This window comes from Coenobita brevimanus, chromosome 26, assembly GCF_032717465.1.
Source record: "Coenobita brevimanus isolate Jiangsu-jjx chromosome 26, ASM3271746v2, whole genome shotgun sequence".
In the NCBI taxonomy this organism is placed as follows: Eukaryota; Metazoa; Arthropoda; class Malacostraca; order Decapoda; family Coenobitidae; genus Coenobita; species Coenobita brevimanus.
The window spans coordinates 40,013,589-40,034,814 of NC_136979.1; the positions used below are offsets into that span (position 1 = coordinate 40,013,589).

General features: G+C 43.1%; 1 protein-coding gene across 1 annotated transcript in view; it reads right to left on the bottom strand.

Annotated features, from left to right (window-relative positions):
* The window catches only part of LOC145394018 (uncharacterized), a 100,123-nt gene that overhangs the window by 14,808 nt on the left and 64,089 nt on the right, over positions 1-21,226 (bottom strand). Inside the window, exons 6-8 of the mRNA XM_080267987.1 lie at positions 19,403-19,595; positions 10,658-10,714; positions 4,576-4,695 (exon numbers count right to left, since the gene is read on the bottom strand). Of these exons, the coding sequence (XP_080124113.1) occupies positions 4,576-4,695; positions 10,658-10,714; positions 19,403-19,595 (370 nt within the window). The remainder of the gene's footprint in view (positions 1-4,575; positions 4,696-10,657; positions 10,715-19,402; positions 19,596-21,226) is intronic.

Genomic DNA, 21,226 nt, shown 5'->3' on the forward strand with positions numbered 1-21,226 from the left:
GTTCGACAAATCTCTCTTCAATACAACACTCTGGTGTGATGGCAAGAATTAAGCAGAAAAGACGTTCTTCGGTTGATAGAGGATAATCCGGATAACAAACGCCCCTTTTCTCATTTTCACCCGTACATTCTACCCACTCACACCTACACCACATAACACTTTCGCAGACATATCCCTTTACCGAAGTATATCAATACTTCAATAAAAATCATACTTGTAAAAATTTTCGTCATGAATTTCCAACCTATTTTCTCAGAGTGTCAGTTCATTCTCATCACCTCTCTTCACTGCTGCCGCCCCGAAGTATGTGGCTATGTATTCACTATTTGTATCAGCTTAATAAAACTGCTAATACTCTGCAGAAAATAGCTGATAGTTTGGATAAATGATCTCGGCGCATTCACAGCCAGAGGGATGATGGGAACAATATTAATCTCGTGACTCGTGGGATTACTTCTGTCGGGGTTATTCATACACGATGTGGCGTCAAGCTAGACAGACAGATGAATTTTATATATATATACTGCATATTTATCTATCTATCTATCTATATACCTAGGCTGCTTCCCCCAAGGAAAGGGAGGTAGCCGAGACAGGACGACACACTCCCCATTTACTCATCCATTCAAACACATTCATTCGCATCTTAGCCCCAAAGGGGAGAACGGACAGATCCTCACCGCACCACACCGCACAAGGATCAACTGCGCAATGCAATCAGTGACATCCGCAGCAGGGCCCGACAGCAGAGCTGGTTTACCCCTGCCACATCATAACAGACTCATCCCCTTACCCGCACCTGACCTGACTAGCTGATAACACCAAATGCGGGAGAATATTTCCTCAGGGCTGCGTCATCACTTATTCATTCACAATTTCTCTCAATTTATTTGTCACGCACAGCCACTCTTCCTTGCTCAACAGACATCCCTCTCGCATCCAGCGCTCTCTTCACACTGTCCATCCATCCTATATATATATATATACAAAAAGATATATACGCAAAAACACAGCCATGAAGACAGATGGATGCATAAGCAATGACTGATAAAAGGACAGACAGGCTTCAGTTCACTTACTCCAATTAAGTCCGCCATTCTTTTCATTGCTACTCACACATTTCATCCACAACGCAACATCACTCATTCTCGTCCACTTACAATCAACTTGTGCTCCATAATCTCCCACATTAACGATCAACGCCCCTATAATATATTTCTTAACTCTGTAATTTCCCTCCCCCTCCTTCTTCTCCTCCTTCATCCCACACAGCATGATAATTTTTTTGTTTAGGCTTCCTCTATGTGATGCTTCTTCCTCCCAAATCAATAACACCCTAACCCCAGCTTGAATTCCTATTTTCTCTGTCGGGATTTAGCTGAATTTTTAATAATACAAATGATCACACGACAAATGAACTGAACTACATATGCTGCTGTCGAGGCTCAACAGGAATTTCATACAGCAACTACATAATTTCTCCCGATGGATTATAGAAGAGAAAATGATCACACCTAACCGAATATAGGACAGTACTCTCGCGGGCTTTGCAGGTATTGTGACGGATATTTCTTTCAAGTTTACTGCGGCAAATGACAAGGTTGGTAATCTCTTATGTTCGAACGAGGTAAAATCTTTAACAATTTATGAAAACTAACTGATACTTTTACGAAAACTAATTTATACTCTCTTCCATGCTTTATGAAAATTATCAATACTGGAAACACACAAATAATATCCATGTGACTCTTACAAAACATAAAAACTAATTACAAGCCAAGAAAAATGTGCCGGGAAGAAACTCCTAACTCCACAAGAATACTGTCTATGAAGTTTCAGCAGGTAAGGACAGGGAACATGAGAGGAACGCAAGAATGGAGGTAAACGAAGAGAGAGGGAGAGAAACGAAGTGGATGGAGGGAAACAAAGAAAGGATGGAAGGAAACAAAGATGGAAGTTAGGAAAAAACAAAAGGAAGGGAGGGAAACAAAGAAAGGAGGGTAGGGAAATAAAGAAGCGACAGTGGAAGTAGTCATGGAAACACGGAAGGGCGAGAAGGCACGGAAGCAGAGAAGGGAGAGAGAAGAGAAGAGTGTAAAAGAAGGAAACAAACGGAGGGGATGGAATGTATCAGAAGGGAAGAAAAAAGATTGAAATGAGGAAAACAGAAGAGAGGAAACCATAAGGGAGGAAAAAAAGATTCCGTGGGAAAACAAAAGACAGGGACACAGAAGGAAGGGAGGATAACGGAAACAAGAGAAATAGGTGAAGAAGGGGGAAAGGGAAGGTACGCGAAAAAGAAAGTGAAAAGGAGGAAAAGACATAAAGAAAAGCACATGTAACTTCGGGATGAAAGAGGGGTCAACTGATAAAATGAGAGAGAGAGAGGGGGGAGTGTGAGAGACAGGAGGAGGTATGGTATATGGGAGGCGGTTGAGGGGGAGGAGATTGAAGGGATGTGTGGAGGAAGGGAGGGGAGTGTTGGGGGTGAAAGTAAGGGGAAAATGTTGGAATGGGTGAAGGGATGGGATGCATTGAAGGAAGGGGTTTACCAGGGTGAGTTTAAGGTGGGTGGAATTGGGGAAGTAGAGAAATGAAAGCGAATATCTATGGAAACGGCAACAAGGCAGAAGATAAGGTGAGGATGCAAAGAGAAAGCAAGATATAAAGCAAGAGGATGATGTAAACGATGAGTCAAGAGGGGACGAGGGACGCTTTTATACAAAGGAATGTGAGATCAGAAACATGTGATGAAACACACAATTTGAGAGAGACCAAGAGACAGCACGCAAAACTATAAGAGTGAAAGCAGGACATCGAGTAAAAAAACAAACAAACAAGAAAGACGAGTGGGGGAGCGAAGAGACAAAGTATGAGACAGAGGAAAAACGAGATATACAGTAGCGCATATACAGACAAAACTAAGCATTGAAAGAACGAAGACAAACTGAGCAGAGCAATTGCTGAAAGCATGATATGAAGAGGGTGAAACACAAAAGATGACAGGAAGAACGAGAGCAGACCAAGGAAGCGAGACAGGCTCTTACTAGAACAATCTCCAGTGAACTATACAGTATTACATACTTGAAACTTCATTCCTAAAAGGCGGTTTTGCTCTGTTTACGAGACATCTTTTGTTATAAAAGTGTTAGGGAAAAGTGAAGATGCTGATTAAGAAAAAACAAATTATCTGGTTCCTATTATTATAAAATTATTTTTGTTACATACTACTGCCGTTACTGCCAGACGAATCTATACAGCTTGTGACTCTTCGTGCGGAAGAGGTTACGTCAAGAAGGCAAACTAGGAAGGAAGGAAGAGTGAGCTGGGCGAGGGAGCTAGGCGAGCCTGGGGAGTCCTGTTACTACTCACATAAATCAGGGCCCCGCTAGTTACGACCGTCTTGTAATCACCCCGCTGATCACACTGCCAGTTAAAGTGTTACTAAACCACCTCATACGCCACACACCCTATTATTCCCGCGTCTTTACAAGTCTTAGGATTAATCGCGTATATGACACACAGTCCCGTTCTTTGAGTCATAAACTTGTACTTTCATCTCGCTTTATTTTTTTTTTTTTTTTTTTTTTTTTTCTTAATCTGAATTTACCAACATTCACTGCAACGCTAGAAGGACTGTTCAATGGGTACATACACTGACTGTGTCATTTTCATTAATCCTAATTTATAGCCTCATTTCACTGGACATGTTGAAGTTAATTCTTCTCTCGTACTTTTTCTTTGCTGCCGGACCCTGCCTTGTCGCATCATTAGGCATGAAAAAAAAAAAAAAAAAAAAAAGTTAGGATAATGACGATGATGATGATGATGACCTGAAGCCACTATCAATAAAAGGTACCGTGTGAAGACTGGCACTCATCATCATCCTCAACATCAACTGTGCTGAGATAAAAGCGCCTCCCTTATATTGCTCTACTCAAGCTGCTGCCAGTTTGATCCCCTCCTTTACAACTACTTCAGAGCTTCAAACAGTATCTTTTTAAATGATTTCCCAATTCCAAATATTACTGACTAGATCTCAGGATCACATAAAATTTTATTCATCCATAGGCATCCCTAAAGCTCTTGCATTTGGAGTATTATGCTAACTATCACTGGTATAATCTCCATCAGTGAAGAGCTTCAACCTGTAGACTGACTACTAGAACTGTCTGCATACTGACTAGCACCCCCTCGTCTGTTCCCCCACTACAGTGTCTATAATGTACCCCTATTACCGTACTTATAATCATCAAATTCCTCACCAAATTTCGAGCCTAGCCTGGCCTTGCGCAGTTTGCTAGTGCTTTCTGTGTCTGCCCCCCCCCCCCACCCCTGCTGTCCGCATAGGATTCTGGTCTTCCTCCTCACCATCATCATTCCAACCCAATATTCCACGAAACACTAGAAAGAGAGACAGTGTTATCAGATAATCAATTTTCTTGGCTGAACACCTCCTCACTCCATCCATCCGTGGAAGAAAAGTCATGATGATGCTTAATGACACCTGTTCTCTGCTCTAAATACTATCTACCTATCTGTGCCTGCCTGCCTGTTCGTGCGTGCATGGCTCACCGTGTGTGGTGGGCGGGGGTGGCGGGGGGCGGTGGATGCGGTCCGTGGGGGGGGCGGGGGCGGGGTCGTGGCGAGGGGGCGGGGCGACCTCTACGCCGCCCAGCACGCCCGGGCCCTCGTCTGCCGGGGGAGACAAGCATCAGCAGCATCAGCCGGGGCGGGGCAGGCGGGGGGCAGGGGCAAGGCGAGGGCAAGCATAGTGCAGGGGCATGGGTGGGGAAAGGTTGGGGATGGGGGTGGCGTTATGGAAACAGCAGAGTAACAGAGCCAACTGGATAGGGGAGATACTGGGAAGTAAAGAATGGAAAACGGTAAAGCGAGGAAAGGCAAAGTGGGGCTGAGGCAATGATGAGGAAAGACCAGGGGGATGGGGGAGGGCTTTGGGGGAGCGGTGAAGTGAATGTCTAGTTAGGTGCTGGATACAGTGGGGACTAAGGATGGGTGAACAGTAAGGGAAGGAAACATCGGACAGGCTGTTGAGTAGGTGAAAAACTGAAATAGTGGCATGGCACGGAAAGGTTGGTTATGCAGCTGGGTAGATGGGATACTGGGAGGTATGAGAAGGTAGGTAAGCGATCAGGAAGACGAAAAAAAATGGGGGTAACAAGAAGGTGGCGTTTGTGGGACGGTTAGTTGAGTACGCAGATGGTTTAGTAAGGCATATGATGGGTATGGAAGGATAATACAGAAAGGAAGGGAACACTATTAGGGCATAAACGGGTAAGTGGGCTATTGAGGAGTAGAGAAGAATGAGCAGTAAGGCAAAGAAAGACAGCGTACGCCAGAGGGAATGCGGCGCCTGGGGTACGAATGGTTAGGGTGCAGTTGGGTTGGAGTCAATGAGGAATATGGAAGGGTTAGCAGTAAGCCAAGGAAAGGTATTTAAAAAAAAAAAAAAAAAAAAAAAAAAAAAGCCTGGTAATGTATATATGGGTAAACAAAGGGTGGGTAGGTAAGGGCACGGATGGGTAGGTGAGGGTACGGAAGGGTAGGTGAGGGCACGGAAGGGTAGGTGAGGGCACGGAAGGGTCGGTGAGGGCAGGGATGGTTCGGTGAGGGCAGGGATGGTTCGGTGAGGGCACGGATGGGTCGCTGAGGGCAAGGAAAGGTAGGTGACGGCAAGGAAGGGTAGGTGACGGCACAGGAGGGTGTAGGTGAGACGCTGGGGGTCACGTAAGGGTAACAGTAAGGCAGGAAGAATATGTTGTAGCGAACAGTTGCGGTCCATAATCCACCTACACATTAGTGGCTTCGAACTAATGGAGCGAGATTCCAGCCCGTTTGTGTGTGTGTGTGTGTGTGTGTGTGTGTGTGTGTGTGTGTGTGTGTGTGTGTGTTGTACAAGATATATATATATATATATATATATATATATATATATATATAGCAGCGGTTCATTAGGCTATGATAAACTGATAAATGAAACAATGACCGCAAATGCATACAAGACGAAGAACACGAAAATTAGGGAAGTTCACTGGGAAGATATTGAGGGACAGAAGGGTACGTAGTTAGGTAATACGGTAAGGAGGGGTAAGTATTAGATATCCATAGGTTCATAAGCAGTTGGATAAGAAGGATACTGAAAAGCTCGGAAAGGTGTGTCAGCTCCAGGAATGGAAGGAAAAGCAGCAGGGCAAGGAAGGTTCAATAGTTGAGAAAGGAAGGGCTGGCAGTGGGCAGGACTGATATCAAAGGGTATGGATGGAAAGGTCTGCACTAAGCCAGAGAATAGTAAGGCAGCTGTAGAACAATGAAGACATCCAGGGGCCGCGGAGTATATAGGGATGGGTAAGCTGTTGAGTAGGTAGGATATCGAGGGCCATGAAAGAATAGGTAAACAAGAGGACATGGAAGAGTAGCGGTAGGGTAGGTCATATACTAGGAGGCAAGGAAGGACACGTATGCAGTAGGGCAAGTCAGATATCAAAGGGCAAGGAAGGATAACAGGGGGAGTAAGGAAAGACAGCGGCAGGGATCGATGGACACAGATGGGTAGGTCACACATCGAGGCGTATGGTAGGTAGTGGGAGGGTATGTCAGACATCCAAAGGCGTGAAAGAATAGCAGTGGGGTAGGTTAAACATCGAGAGGCAACGAAGGATAGGTCAGGTAGTCATCGAAGGTTAGGTCAGGCATCCAAGCGAGGGTCAGTTGTGCACTGGCAGGCGTTAAACAGACAAACAGGAGGGTGGGAGGAAATTACTAAATTCAAAGTTAGTGCCAAAATGAACAAAAACTGGTCATACATAACTGTACACAGGTACTGAGTTGCTGAATTGGAAGTGGTAAGAAAACAGACATTAAACTGAACACAGGTACTGAACTGAACAAAGATCCAGTCTCACGCCATAGTTTCAGCTCATCCGGTATCCCTGATGAAAGGAATTTTTCCCCAAGGTTTCACAGTGAACGAAGCACTGACACTGGTAATTCGAAGCTTTTCCAGACTGTACAAGTACTGCAGTCATGGCGGACTGTTCCTCGTGTAGACTAGCAAAGCCCCGAACTACCAGTGGACATCAAATCTTCGTTTGGTGTGACTCCTCCGAGCTTCCAATAATAGGTCTTGAGCCTAAGCAGAAACTATGATTCGCGAGTGTGCTGAAATGTAAATAAAAATTGAAATGAAGTCCTGAACTTACAGGTATTAAACTGAAAGTAGGTTCTGAAATGAAGTCATGCAAGAAATAATAATAATAATAATAATAATAATAATAATAATAATAATAATAAATTATCATTGCAGTCTTTATACTTATCAAAATGGGAGATGAGCTATACAAATTTCGTATAAGAGTGAAATGTTAAGTACGAAATTGGAATGCACTGTTGACAGAGACAGAAGAATACTTTACGCTTAGACACAGTGACTTACATGAAAACTTACAAGCAGGCAGGCCAGTAAAGCACGCTGGGCAGCAGACAGGCGGCAGACGAAAAACCATTGTATATACTGTACACTGTATGTACTGTATATACTTCCATGCATATATATATATATATATATATATATATATATATATATATATATATATAGAGAGAGAGAGAGAGAGAGAGAGAGAGAGAGAGGGGGGGGGATGAAAGGAGAGGAGAGGAAAAAGGTGAGATGGGAGTGACTATGGAAGGAGAGACGTAAAGGCATGGACGAGAGTAACAGATGACTAAAGGAACAATACTAGCACCAAGAACAAGTCAAAAGCCATCACAGCCAGGCAGCCAGACATGCAGGAGACATAAGCAAGGCAGAAAAACAGTGTCCTTACAGTTGTGTGAAGAGAGAGGGACGCACACAGACGAGACGTACTGACACACTTAACACTAATAGACTACTAAGGGGAACACACACTAAACCTACACATCAAAGGGAAAACTATCATAAAAAAGGTACTAATATATTCTTTCAACTACTTATGTTATAAATCCAGTAGAAAAATATCTATATACATAAGAAAATTCACTCTTTCTAGAGGTACTAGTGGTAAGAATAAGAAAGGTGTTGGTAAGATTCTTGGAGTAAGTAGATTTGTCGAATATTAAATCAACCAGGGACTGCTTTGCCAATCCCTACCAAACAACATGCACTATACCCAACCCTCCACAAATCTGTTAACCCTCCCGTTACCACCCCAGCACCTCCCCTTCCCATTACTACCCAACCCTCCCATCACCAGTCAACCTTCCCTTTACCTTCTCATTATCGTACCTTCCTGCCCTTCCAATCCCTACCCAACCCCCTCACCACCAGTCGACCTTCTCTTTACCTTCTCATTACCATCCAGCACTTCCTTTGCCAACCCACCCTCCCCATCCCTGGCCAATCCTTCCAACACTTCCTTCCTCTATACCCCAACGCTACTGTACACTATAGTAACACACACACACACACACACACACACACACACACACACACACACACACACACACACACACACCGCTCGCTGGCTCAGTGGTAGCTTTCTCGCTTGCCATCTGGTAGATGGGAGTTCGCGCCTCGCTCAGGTTGCGAAAAGAATCACTGACGAAGTGGGTGGTTACTGTCCCCCTTGAGCAAGGGGATGGGTGTGTGCGTGTGTGAAGGTCACAAGCCTTGCCCTTAGATCTGACTATATGAGCTCTCAGCTCCCTTCCGGGAGGGTAAATGCTGACGATCACGACCATCAAGTGACCCTGACCGACCCGGTGAATTACACACACACACACACACACACACACACACACACACACACACCACAAAACCATAAACCGGAATTCTAAATATACCTTATCAACTAAACGACCGAGATATCACATGATATCGACGAAAGAAACTGAGGATCCTCAATGACAGATGAAACGATATGCGATGTATTTTTCGTCTGCCAGTGTGTGTGATCTCATTAAGTACTACAAGACTCGCGGACTTACCCTCAAGCCTATATCCTAACCAAACTACAGTACATTCCAGCCTAACCACCACATACATACCAATATTCCAAACTTTACATATCAACATCACTCCTAACATATAATCTAATCAAGCATTTATATGTCAACTAAACCATCTCTTACAAAGCAATATTTCGACCCAACCTAACATGCCAGTCAAACCACACCTTACATACAAATATTTCAAGTGAACTTTAAATATTACCCGAACCATCCCTTACATACCAATACTCCAACTCAGCTCCATATGAAACCGAACCATCCCAAACACACCTATATTAATTTTAACCAATCTCTACATCCCAGCCAAAGTATCCCTCACATATAATTACCTCAACCAAATTCCACATACCAACCAAAACATCCCTTACACACAACTACTCCAACCAAACTCTTCCGAGAATCAAACCATCCCCAGCACACCAATATTCGAACCAACCAAACTCCTTCCTACCACTACAATCAAACCCCCTCTAACATATCACCAACCCATACAACCCCCAACCTTCTGGATTCCTGGTCCCATCCTTACCATGTACCCCCATCACCAACCTCTCCTTCCCGCGTTAAAAGATGTCTCCTTAGGCTCCCAGTGCAGGATGAAACCGTAAATCCACCAAGTAATCAAAGACTAAATATATTTGGTACGAGTAAGCGTATGATACAGGGGAAATATATTACGTACAGGAAAGCTTTTCTGGTACAGGGAAATGCTATACGTATATGGTACGTGTGCGAGTGGAGAGAATAATATGTGGCGGAAGAGTACAGAAAGGGGTGAAAGAATGGCCGAGTAATACAGGGAGCATGGAATAGTTTTCATGAGAACGAAAGGGAACTTGGGAGAACAAGTGAGAGGTAAACTGAAGACAACTGGAAGAGAATGGCAAGGAATGAATGAAGCGTAAGAAAAGCAGGAGGGAGGAAGAAGAAGCGGCTGAAAAAAATATTTATGGAAGGAAAAAGGAGAGGGATGCTAAGACGAAGGAAAGAGGAATGCGGCGAGGATGCAAGAGAAATGGAGGGAGAATGGAAAAGGTACGGAGAGGGAATGGAGGCAGAGACAGACTGGAGGCAGAGAGAGCAAATAGGAGAAATAGGACGGAGAAAGGAATATGCAGGGGGGGGGGGAATGAATGAGGCAGGGAGGGAGGGAGGGTAGGACAATATGGGAAGAGGATGGGAAGTAGTAGAAAGGATGAATGGAAGAGACAGGAAGAAAGAATAGGAGAAACAGGGTGGGAGAGGAACAAAGGACTACAAAGGTACGCAAACAGCAAGAGACCTATTGGTCCTTTTGAGGCTGTTTGTTATATGGTTGGTTACAATTATGCAAAGAAAAGGATAGGAATGCAGGAGATTGGAAAAGAACACAAATTTGGAAAAAAAAAAAAAAAAAAAAAGTAAAAAGAGAGGTGCATCGAGAGAGGGTAAGAGAGGAGTGACAAAAAGAGGAACAACAAAGGGACAAAGGGGTAGGAAGAGGAAGGACGAAAAAAAAAAAAAAAAAAAAAAAAAAAAAAAAAAAAAAGGATGGACGAAAAGGGCAAGAAAATTATGAACGAAGATAGCATGAAGAGAGACGAGTGAAGAGAGTAAGAGAGCAATGGTAAAGGAAGATGTAGGGATGATGTAATGCGCGGAGGGCACTTACCTTCAAGCTTTGTGTTGCTGCTGCGGATCTCTGTGGCCTTGGGGGGAATGTAGATCTCTGCAAAAACAACACAACAGTCACGATTAGGACAACACTCCTCATACGAAAAGGAAAATATCTATCTCTGCAAAGAATATTTTCTAATGGAGAATTAATCGACCTCCTGACGGGTTCGCTACTCCGTCTCTTTATCGTGGGGATGGGGTAATACAACCCGGACCAAAATAACGTTCCCAAAAATACAGTACTTCCAAATATGGGTGCTTTTTTTTTTTTTTTTTCCCTCCACGATATCACTTCTCGACTTTAACCTTTTAAATGCCGGAAGGTTACATATTAGTTATCCCCTTTCGGCTGGCCCTGGCGCCATTTTTTCGAATTTCGAAAATAGATTTCTTTTCTAAAACTGAAGACTGGAGTCCGTGCCAATGAGGCTTTTAACATCCTGAATCTATCCTATGGTTCATTATGCTTAAAAAAAAACAAAAAAATCGTATGACTGCTTCTTGCCAGTAAAATCTAATAAAAACTGAGATAAATTTACGGACAATTGTTTATCATTATTTTTGTTGCCTAAACGCCTTACATGTTGCTAAAATGGTTGTAAGTAAATAGAATGATGTTTTATGAACGAATTCAATGCATCATGTCAATTTTGAAAATAGTTTTTTTTTTTTATGTTTATATTGTTTACGGAAGCATACTGTATAGTTGTAAATATTGTCTGGATAGTATACTACGCATGGGAACAGAAAATTAGGTTTCAATTTCGGGGCGGTTTCGAGATAAAAAGACATACATCCAGAAATGGTTGAAGCATGTGATGTACAGCTGCTGACAGCCTGAGTGCTTGTCATGCCTCAAAAGCGTGATTTACTGACAGGCTGAGTGCTTGGGATGATTGAGAAGATGCATGTAAACATGTCAGAGACCATCGTTCCCTGCACAAAATATTTTGATGATATGCACTACATTTATGCCAACAGCACTGGTAATGAATGGCGTCAAGTGACGCCGCTGGCATATAAAAAATAGTGCTGGATATGGTCACCTTCATGCGGCTGCAAAGGTATAGCTTGATGGATCAGCTGCAAGTTTGCACAAATGCCTGTCAACTCCCTATCCCCTCAAAGGGGAATAGTGGATTGCAGAATGGGGGTAGCTTCAGCCTGCAGTCTGCTGGGTTCACATTCATATGAGCCTGGGATTACAACATCATTACTACAACTACCAGACATAATACAGGTTTCTCAAGTACTTAAAAAAGCTAAGCTGTTGTTCTACAACAACTGTGAGGCAGGTACAATACAGTATCAAATAATGTATTTGTGTGATTTTTTTTATCGTGCCAAAATACAGAAAATAAAGATACAGAGTTGGCTAGAGAAAGAGAGAGAGAGAGAGAGAGAGAGAGAGAGAGAGAGAGAGTTTCCTGTACACCAGGAAACCATTTACTATGCTGGGTGGTAACCATATGACCAAATTTTGGCGCCTGGTGGTTTAGTGGGTAATTATGGCGCTCCAATCGGATTCAGCCAGTGAAGGTTTATATCCAAGGGGTGGTTGGGGTTTATTGCTCATGTAATGCCACTCAGGGATGAGTGAGGCTGGTCACTCTCATCTTAAATGCCAGGACCAACTTGTCTAGCCCCGGGCTTCTACACTCCTCATGGGGCAACGTAGGATTAGATGATGGATATATATATATCATCATCAGCAGCAGCCCTGTGAGTATCCACTGCAGGACCGGCCTATCACGACTGAAGTTGGAACGATACAGCCAATGTATCTCTCCCAAGTGGTTTAGGCTGTCTGGTCGAGATTGTATGTCAGGTGAGAAGTGCTTGTAAGTGACACTGTAGTGTTGGAGTGGCTTTGGATGTGTGTGTAGTCTGTGAACCAAGTGTAATCGGCCAGCGCAAGCCGACTGGGTGCATGCATACTTTACAGTAAGCGACACTGGTTCAACCACAACGCCCCTTGTGTCCGCCAACGCAGTACATGGCCGGGTGAACACTCCCAAAGTTTATTTCCCTGGCGCGGGGCGAACCCACTGTACCACAGAGGCTCCATTATATATATATATATATATATATATATATATATATATATATATATATATATATATATATATATATTGACTCATACCAATGGCTGGAGTACAAATAATCTTGTTCCTTTTAATGCATCAAAAACTCAGTTCTCACATCTTTCAACACATCAGAATCTTCCGCAGGAGTAGCCTCTAATTTTTAACAATATCCAACTCAATCCTGCATCGTCTCAGAACAGACTTGGGGTTTCATTCTTTCGTGATTTATCTTGGAAAGATCACATTACCTTTCTTGAAAAATCTGCTTCCAAAAGATTAGGTGTGCTCAGCTGACTCCATACCTTCCTTTCCCTTGCCCAGCCGTTTCCTTTATAGAGAAATTTTATTCGCCCCCGTGTAGAGTGCAACTTTCATGTGTGGGGTGGCTCTCCACATACAGCTCTTCTCAACAAGGTGAAGCCAAAGGCTTTTCGGCTTATTCTCCTTTTCTTACAGGTTCCCTTCAAACTCTGCTTCTTCACCAGCCTGTTGCATCAGTATCTCATTTCACCCGCTACTTCAATGGTTACTGCTCCTCTGAACTGTCTGCTTGCATTCCTCCACCACTACAGAGGGGGCGTAGCACCCACCTAGCAGCAAACTCTCATTCCTTTTATGTCCAATTCTCTAATGCAAGAGTTAAATATTACTCCCAGTCCTTCATGTATGCAACTGGCCAACTCTGAAACTGTCTTCCATAGTCCGTGTTTCCTACTGCCTGCGACCTCCAGTTTATACAGTGTGTCCAGGCATCTCGAAATGAATTTATCTTAAATTTCGCTCTCTTATTTTTCTTCGTGGAGGGAATAATCTTGCGTGCTTCTAGCATTTGGTTCCTTCTTCTTTGCATTATATATATATATATATATATATATATATATATATATATATATATATATATATATATATATATATATATATATATATATATACACACATAATTTAATACGCCACCATTACATTCCAGTTTCAGTGCACTCCGTGTACTACATTTGTTTTAGTCCTACCAGTCATTCATTGATTAAAAGCTACCAAAGTACAGTAGGTAACATAAGCAAATTAATCGAGGCAATTAAAACAAAGAAGCCATTGCTGCATGAGTGTCACAGACAACTGCCGTTCCCGGCCAGAGAGTTTGGACGCTCAGCAATGTTTACCAAGTGTATCCTGATTGTTTTGAACCACTCTCTAAGAAGTAACGCAACAAAGTCGCTCAACTGTGTAGACACAATCTTTCCAAACAACACACCCAGTTCCAGAACAGGTTTTAGGTTTTTGTCTGAACCTTCCTTTTGTTCATGCATCTTCTACTATGGAATGCAAATTACAAGGCCACACTTCAAGAGACCTGAATTTCTTTATGTAAATGTCAGGTCTTGAGAAAGTTCGCACTGCACAAAATAATAAAAACTTGAAATGATAGGTAATACTTTCCGTCCATCACTCCGGATACCAAAAAGCGTCTGAGGAAGTGTGGCGCCATCTGTCAATGGTGGCCGTGGGATAAAGATGATGGTGAAAGGAAATAAAAAGTAGCAACTTAACGTTGTCTTCATGACAGATCTCAACTGTCTGGGTTACTGCCAACCGACACTACGTAGTTTAGGAGTAACATTTCGCAGTTCATGGCGTAATTGTTTAAAGTGGCATACTACTGCGTGTAAAACAAAATGAAGACACAAATGGGGAGATGGAATGAGAAGAAGTGCATAAGAGATGGATAAAAATGGAAAAGAAAAGGAAGAGGCCAACAGATGGATAATAATGGAAAGGAAAAGGAATAAGTGCGCAAAAGAGATGGATAAAAATGGAAATGAAGGTGGGATGGACAACAGGCAACCAGGCACGACCCAGCTCTCAGACAACTCCGCCAAGCACTGCCTCCTTCACGCCCTCTCACAGGCAGGCACACTGGACAAGAGTACCCATCCCTAGAGCTCTGGTTCTCCCTCCGTTTCTATCCATCTTTATTGCACATTTTCCTGTACTAAAACACCATTATCCGCCTTTACTCCCTTTTGCTCTTTTTATTCCAAATCTCCCTCCGCTTCTGTTCTCTGTCTATTGCACTCTCTTCCACAGTTATAATATCCTACCCTCTGTCTCCTCGCTCCCATCCTCTGTTTGTCTCTCTCCTTAGTGCACTTCTCACTCACATTATCACAGCAATTTGTCTGCCAACACACATATTCTCTTACCCGTTCTTCCTCTGCTTCTGCTCTCGTTATTGTGCCCTTTCATCTCTCAGAATTTCATAATTTGCTTTCATTCCCACTAGCTTATGTTTCCTCTCCCTTCTTTTCTTCTTCTTGTTTCTGTTCCCATCTTCACTGCAGGTTTTAGCTTCCCACACTGTCATAATAATCTGTGTTCTTTCATTTATCCAAAAACATTTTCTCCTTCCCTCCCATTCTTCCTGTTCCTCTCTTTATCACACCCTCTCTTCTCCCGCCATTTCATAGCCATCTTCTGCCTTTTCTCATCCCCCTGCTGTCCTTTTCCCCCTCCCTATCTCTGTTTCTGTCCCTCTCTTTACGATGCCTCTTTTCCTATATATAACAATCTAACTCATCTTTTATAGTATAAGGCTAAAAAAAAGGTCCAAACTGACCTAAACTTGCAAAAGCTTATCCCTCTTTTCCTATATATAACAATCTAACTCATCTTTAATAGTATAAGGCTAAAAAAAGGTCCAAACTGACCAAAACTTGCAAAAGCCTATATGCTGAAATACTACAGAGGATATTTTAATGCTAGAAATGCGAGACTGGATTTAAAAAGATCAGATACGTGTGAATATGAGTGGTTCGAGCCAACTGTACACCACTAATTAACTTTATCTTCCGCTATCCTGCTTGTACAATTCGCTTCTTAAAGAACTGTTCTTTCCCTTCGAGCATTTTTATTTTTCTATTCTGCCCTAGCTCTCAATCTGCCTCCCTTTCTTTTTCAATTTCATCCCATGTTCTCTCCATGCTCCTTCTAACTATCATCCTGTTTCTAAAATCTTGTTCTTTTGTATCTTCCTCCTTACCTACTTCTTGCTTACTGTACTTTTCCTATGTGTCCTTCTTTCTCCATTTTATCCCACTTATAATCTCTACACATTACTAGTCACCTTGATTCTGCACTTTTCTTTTTTTTTCTCTCTCTCTCACCCAAACCTACTATATTCCTCTTAAAACCGACTCCTCCCCCACACTCTCTCTCGCCTATCCATGTAATCCTCCCCTTTTGAACCCATACGTATCGCACCCCCTCCCCCCCTACACTCCTTCACCTCGTCCTCCAGAATCGCTTCCTCACCTCCTCATTTCAGCTGCCAGTACTGGCCAGCCCCACCTCTCTCTCTCTCTCTCTCTCTCTCTCTCTCTCTCTCTCTCTCTCTTTCTCTCTCTCTCTGGCCTCAGATTATGTGATCTTATTTATTCTGCGGAGTTGCTGCAACCCGCAGGTGAACAAATCCGCCTTACTTCTGGATGCGCCCAGGCAACAGTTTACTCATTATGATCTTCTCACTGGTTTCCTGTAGTTCGCTGGATCAGGCAAATAAAATAAAAATTTCCACATCCCGTGCCTTAGGCAACAATCACGTAATTAATTAGCAAGCGTGAGTACGCACGAGAGAGAGAGAGAGAAAGAGAGAGAGAGAGAGAGAGAGAGAGAGAGAGAGAGAGAGAGAGAAACTATCATATATAATTCTTGTGCAATCATTCTGTGCTACGAAACGCAAGTAATTATGTGGTATGTATGTACGCTAAGTGAAAACTTTCACCTGAAATTGTACTGCTAACATTACGGCAAAGAAAATGACAAAGCAACTTGTAACTCGAGTGTAAATGCAAACAGCGCAAAACCCGTAATTAAAATTCTGGAGTTATATTACGCGAAGCACAGGACACAACATGCAAGTACTGTATTTTCAACGACGGTTATGCGCTCCTCCCTGAAGCGCAGTGCGGTGTAACTTCAGTTAGGTCATGGTTCACACTAGCACCAATAGTGCATACCAGAAAGAGTCAAAGGCTGTGTTAAGCTTAGTTACGGGTAGAGCGTAGAGTTTCCAAGGCCATAAGTGAAGGGAGGTGTGCCTGATTTCCTCTTTTATCTGCAAGCATTCTTCAGTTCAAGGCAGGATATATCATTCTCTCTCTCTCTCTCTCTCTCTCACACACACACACACACACACACACACACACACACACACATTTTTGCGTCAAAAATATGACAATAGAGCAAGTTAATAGGAATCTCTTGTGTTGTCTTAACAGTAGACCTACAGTACACCGTGCCAGTAACATGGATCAGCTTAAGTCCTAGATAACTTTGCCAAGTTAGGAGTTTTAGTACTTTAACAGAAAATGTGACAATATTTGCTGTAATGTATAACCTATTACGACATCTAAGGGTTTGATTTTGTTGAATACTGTGCACCAAGAAATGTATAGCTTAATTATCATCTATAAGAATGTAGTCATGTATAGGGCTAATAGCATATTCAATACATGGTTCGAGAATAACGTTCTAACCAGTTTTCATTTCTTTCTAACCGGTTCAGGAACGTTACGTTTCAAGTAGGAACGAAAAACGAAACGTTATTATACTGTTTCTGCTAGGAACGAACCGTCTGAAAAATAATTTCGTTTTTAAGCCCTGATTTATACTGTGAAAAAAATTATTTCAAATGTTTGTCGACAGCCTAAGTACACTGTATACTTTACAATTAGTGACGTGCTTTATAAAGAAGTCGCTACCAACCAGGCTCTCAAAAGTTATAATTTACTCGAATTGTTTATGTGCAGGTTACAAGTGATCCTAAAATTACAGTAATACACTTTATATTTGCTTTCGCAATTGCTGACAACGTTAGAAAAAAAAATTACTGTGCGCAATTGTTTTTTAATCTGGCTAATGTACTGCGTGCAATTTCAAATGTGTTCTCAGTAAGTCAATAAATTACTCAACAACCAGTGTCACGCTGGGTGTCCGGGAGGCGGGGGAGAACCAAAGGGAGAGGAGTAGGAGGAGGAGGTGGAATACACGGAAGAGGGTGATGGAGTGGTGGGGGGCAGGGTGGATGCAGTGTTTAGGTAATCAACATATGAGGCATCGTTACTTCTGGTTTAACTGGACCGCCATGACGTTTCTGTATCTGTATTGTGTGTGACATTTCTGAGTAACGGAAAACTGTGAGTTCTGCCGCAGCGTGAGTTTACCCCGAAAGTTTCATGGTCGGAAAACCTCTAAGAGTTCTATTCCAACTAACGCTACACCAGTTTCTTCAGATGAGTGAATCACTGGAGCCAGTGTGTTAATACAGTCACAATCAACTAGCACATGGTCGGAACAATTCTATTAAAACATATCTATTTCCGGTATGGCCAGATGATTTTGTTTGGCCAAGTAAATCACAGAAGTGTTTGTGTGTTAACGAGTGACGAGTCACAATATACGTTTATTTAATGAAAACATCAAGTTCAGTATTATAAAAATCTCGTCCTGCACTTCACAACTGACAACAGCAAGAGCAAAGCCACTTTTTGCTGTTCACTACTGCGTCACTAAATTACTCCAGCACCATTCCTGTCTACCCCACTCACCTACATAAACGCTCATCCTCTAAACTCCAAAACGTATTCCAGGAATTATTACGTATTCACTCTTCACTATACAGACGTTTTCATTCACGGCATGAGATATTTTGTGAACTGGAGGGGTCGGAATTTGTCTTCTTTAATCCCTACCATACGAGGTCTCTCCTTATTCTGGAGGGGAAAAAAAAAAAAAAAAAAAAAAAAAAATCACTGGACTATCTCACCCCCTTCCAAATGTTATAACTTTCACTTCCATAACAACCATTGCCCCCTCCCTCTTAAAATAACCTGTCTCAAACCGTTGGACTCTTCCCCTTTAAAATAACTAAACTTTTCACCCTCTCTCCACCCCCTCGTACCTAAACTCACGCCTCTCTCTTCCCCTGACCTACCCTCTCATTCACTCCTCTACCCTCTCCCTAAATCTCCTACACTCTCATTCCCATAGCACTTCACTCCCCTTTCTCCCCCTCCCCTCTACTACTCTTCTAAAATAACTCTTTCACCGTCTCGCCAATACTGTCATTCAGCCATCACCAAATTTATTTACCGTCCCATCACGAGAGTAGAGGTCCGGGGCTAGGCTACTCATTCCAGCTCTAAGGCGAATGGTTAGATGGTCTCCCCTAAGTAGCATTAAAAGCAAGTGCCCATTTTTTCCCGCCCTCAAGCGGCATTACATGAGCGAATAAATCCCCGCCAACCTCGGACATTAATCTTCACCGGTTACTTCAAGCAGGAACGCCTGGGCCCACTAAACCACTAGGGGGTCCATCTTATATTCATATGGCTGCAATACAAAGTGGTATACAGTTTCTTGGGCCACACGAAAAAAACAACTGACTTGTCATTCAATGCAGAGTTACCTAAAGGTAGCACTACATCGAGTGGGTGAATGGTGGCCGCCCTCACCTACCACGGTTCCTTCTTAAAAATCAGCTACTCTTCTCCCTCACGAACTCCTTTATCTCCAACTCACACGCTTTCAGCTCACTCACTCTTCCACTCCCCAGTCCCCGTCCCACTGCACCATATGCCTCTCCCACTCTCTCTACTTACCATTGAGCTTGATGTCTCCCTCGGTCTCCCCCAGCGAGTTCTTGGCCACGCACTTGTAGGTGGTATTATCATCCCGCGTGAAGTTGAACACGGTGAGCTTCATGTGGATGCGGTAAAGGGTTTCGTAGGTCTCGGAGCGGTACTTGTCGGAGTTCAGTATCATCATTCCTTTCCCCACCCAGTAGCTGATGGCCTGGTGAAGGAGGACAGAGGATCAGTGAGGGAGATGAGGGAAATTGAGGATATATGCTGGGGAGATGTTGAGGCAAATGAATGGTTTGGTGGGAGAATAGAGGACATTATTGAGGAGGAATAGAGGGAAAGACTGACATTATTGAGGAGGAATATGGAGAAAGATTGACATCACTGTGGAGGAATAGGGAGAAAAGATTGTTTGCGAGGTTTGAGGGGGATGTTGAGGCAATTAAACTGTTTGGTAGGAGGGAAGAGGATTAGTGGGGACGATGGAGGATGGGTTGGGCTGGTTTCGAGTGAAAACATACGTTAGTGGATGGTATGATTGGGTAATACAATTAGCAAGGGTTATTGTGCAGATGCAAATAAGGTGGACTAAGTACTGGATAGTGGAAAAAGGGAGAGAAAGGAGAGGAAGAGGTGGATAGTCATGAGACATCAAGTATGTTCATTGTGTCTGAAAGTTAGGTTTGGTTTAGTATGGAGAGCGATGGGTTAGGACTGTTTTATGTGGGTTTGGTGTATAAGAAAATTTGGCTGTCTGCACAGAGATCTGACTGGGTTAGTAAGGAGGAGAGAAGGTGATGCTGTTCGGCACAGAACGTGGAAAACACATAGAGAAGAGTATGGGCCAGTCAAAATGAGCTGGAAAAAAAAAAAAGGAAAAAAAAAGAGAGAGAGAGATGTCTAGACTGGACACAGGTTTCATGAGGAATGAAAGGTGGGATTTGTGTATAGGGAGTCGTGGAGTGAGAATGGAAATGAGGAGTGGGTGATAAATGTATGCTTAATACTCCAAATAAATAATAAATAATGAAATACATAACTAAATTCATGAAATGGAACAAGGTGAAATGAACGACTCAGGAAAAACAGGAACAGAAGAAATGGGAAAGGAAAGAGGGAGGGGAAGAAAGAGGAAGCAAACGAAAGGAAATCAGAAAAGAAGGCGTGAAAGGAGGGATGAGAAAGGAGACAAAGGAAGAGGAGTGGCAGAAGAAAAGTGAGAGAGAACGGAAAGGGAGAAATAATGTAAAATGAAAGAACGGACAGAAGAGGGCTACAGTGACTAAAGGAAAACGGGATAAAATAAAATGAGGAAAGTGAGATGCAGCAAGGGAGACATAATGCAGAGGGACAGAAAGGAGAGGAGAGTGAGCTGAACTGAGAAAGGTAAACACAAGTGAGAGGGAGGCTAAGTGAGCAGCCGACGTGTGTATGGGACAGACATAAAGGAGAGTGAGAAGGGGAGGAGGGGAGCGTGTGAGAATGTGAGAGGTGTGTGAGAAGTGTTGTGGTGGTGGGGTGGACAATAGAGAGGGTGGTGAATGGGAGTGAGAGAGAGGGTGAGAAGGGGAGGAGGGAGAGGTACTGAGAGAGGTAGGGGCAAATGATGAGGGAGGAAAGGAGAGGAGAGGAGCGCGTGAAAATGTGAGAGGTGTGTGAGGTGTAGGTGAACAATAAAGAGGGTGGTGAATGGGAGACAGGGTGAAGACAGGGAGAGGCAGAGGTGGAGGGAGAGAACAGGAAAGAGATGGGACAGAGGTAGAGAGAAAGGGAGGAAGAGGGGACCATATGTGAATGTGATACGTATGTTGAGAACTATACTGGTGAGGTGGAGGGAAAATT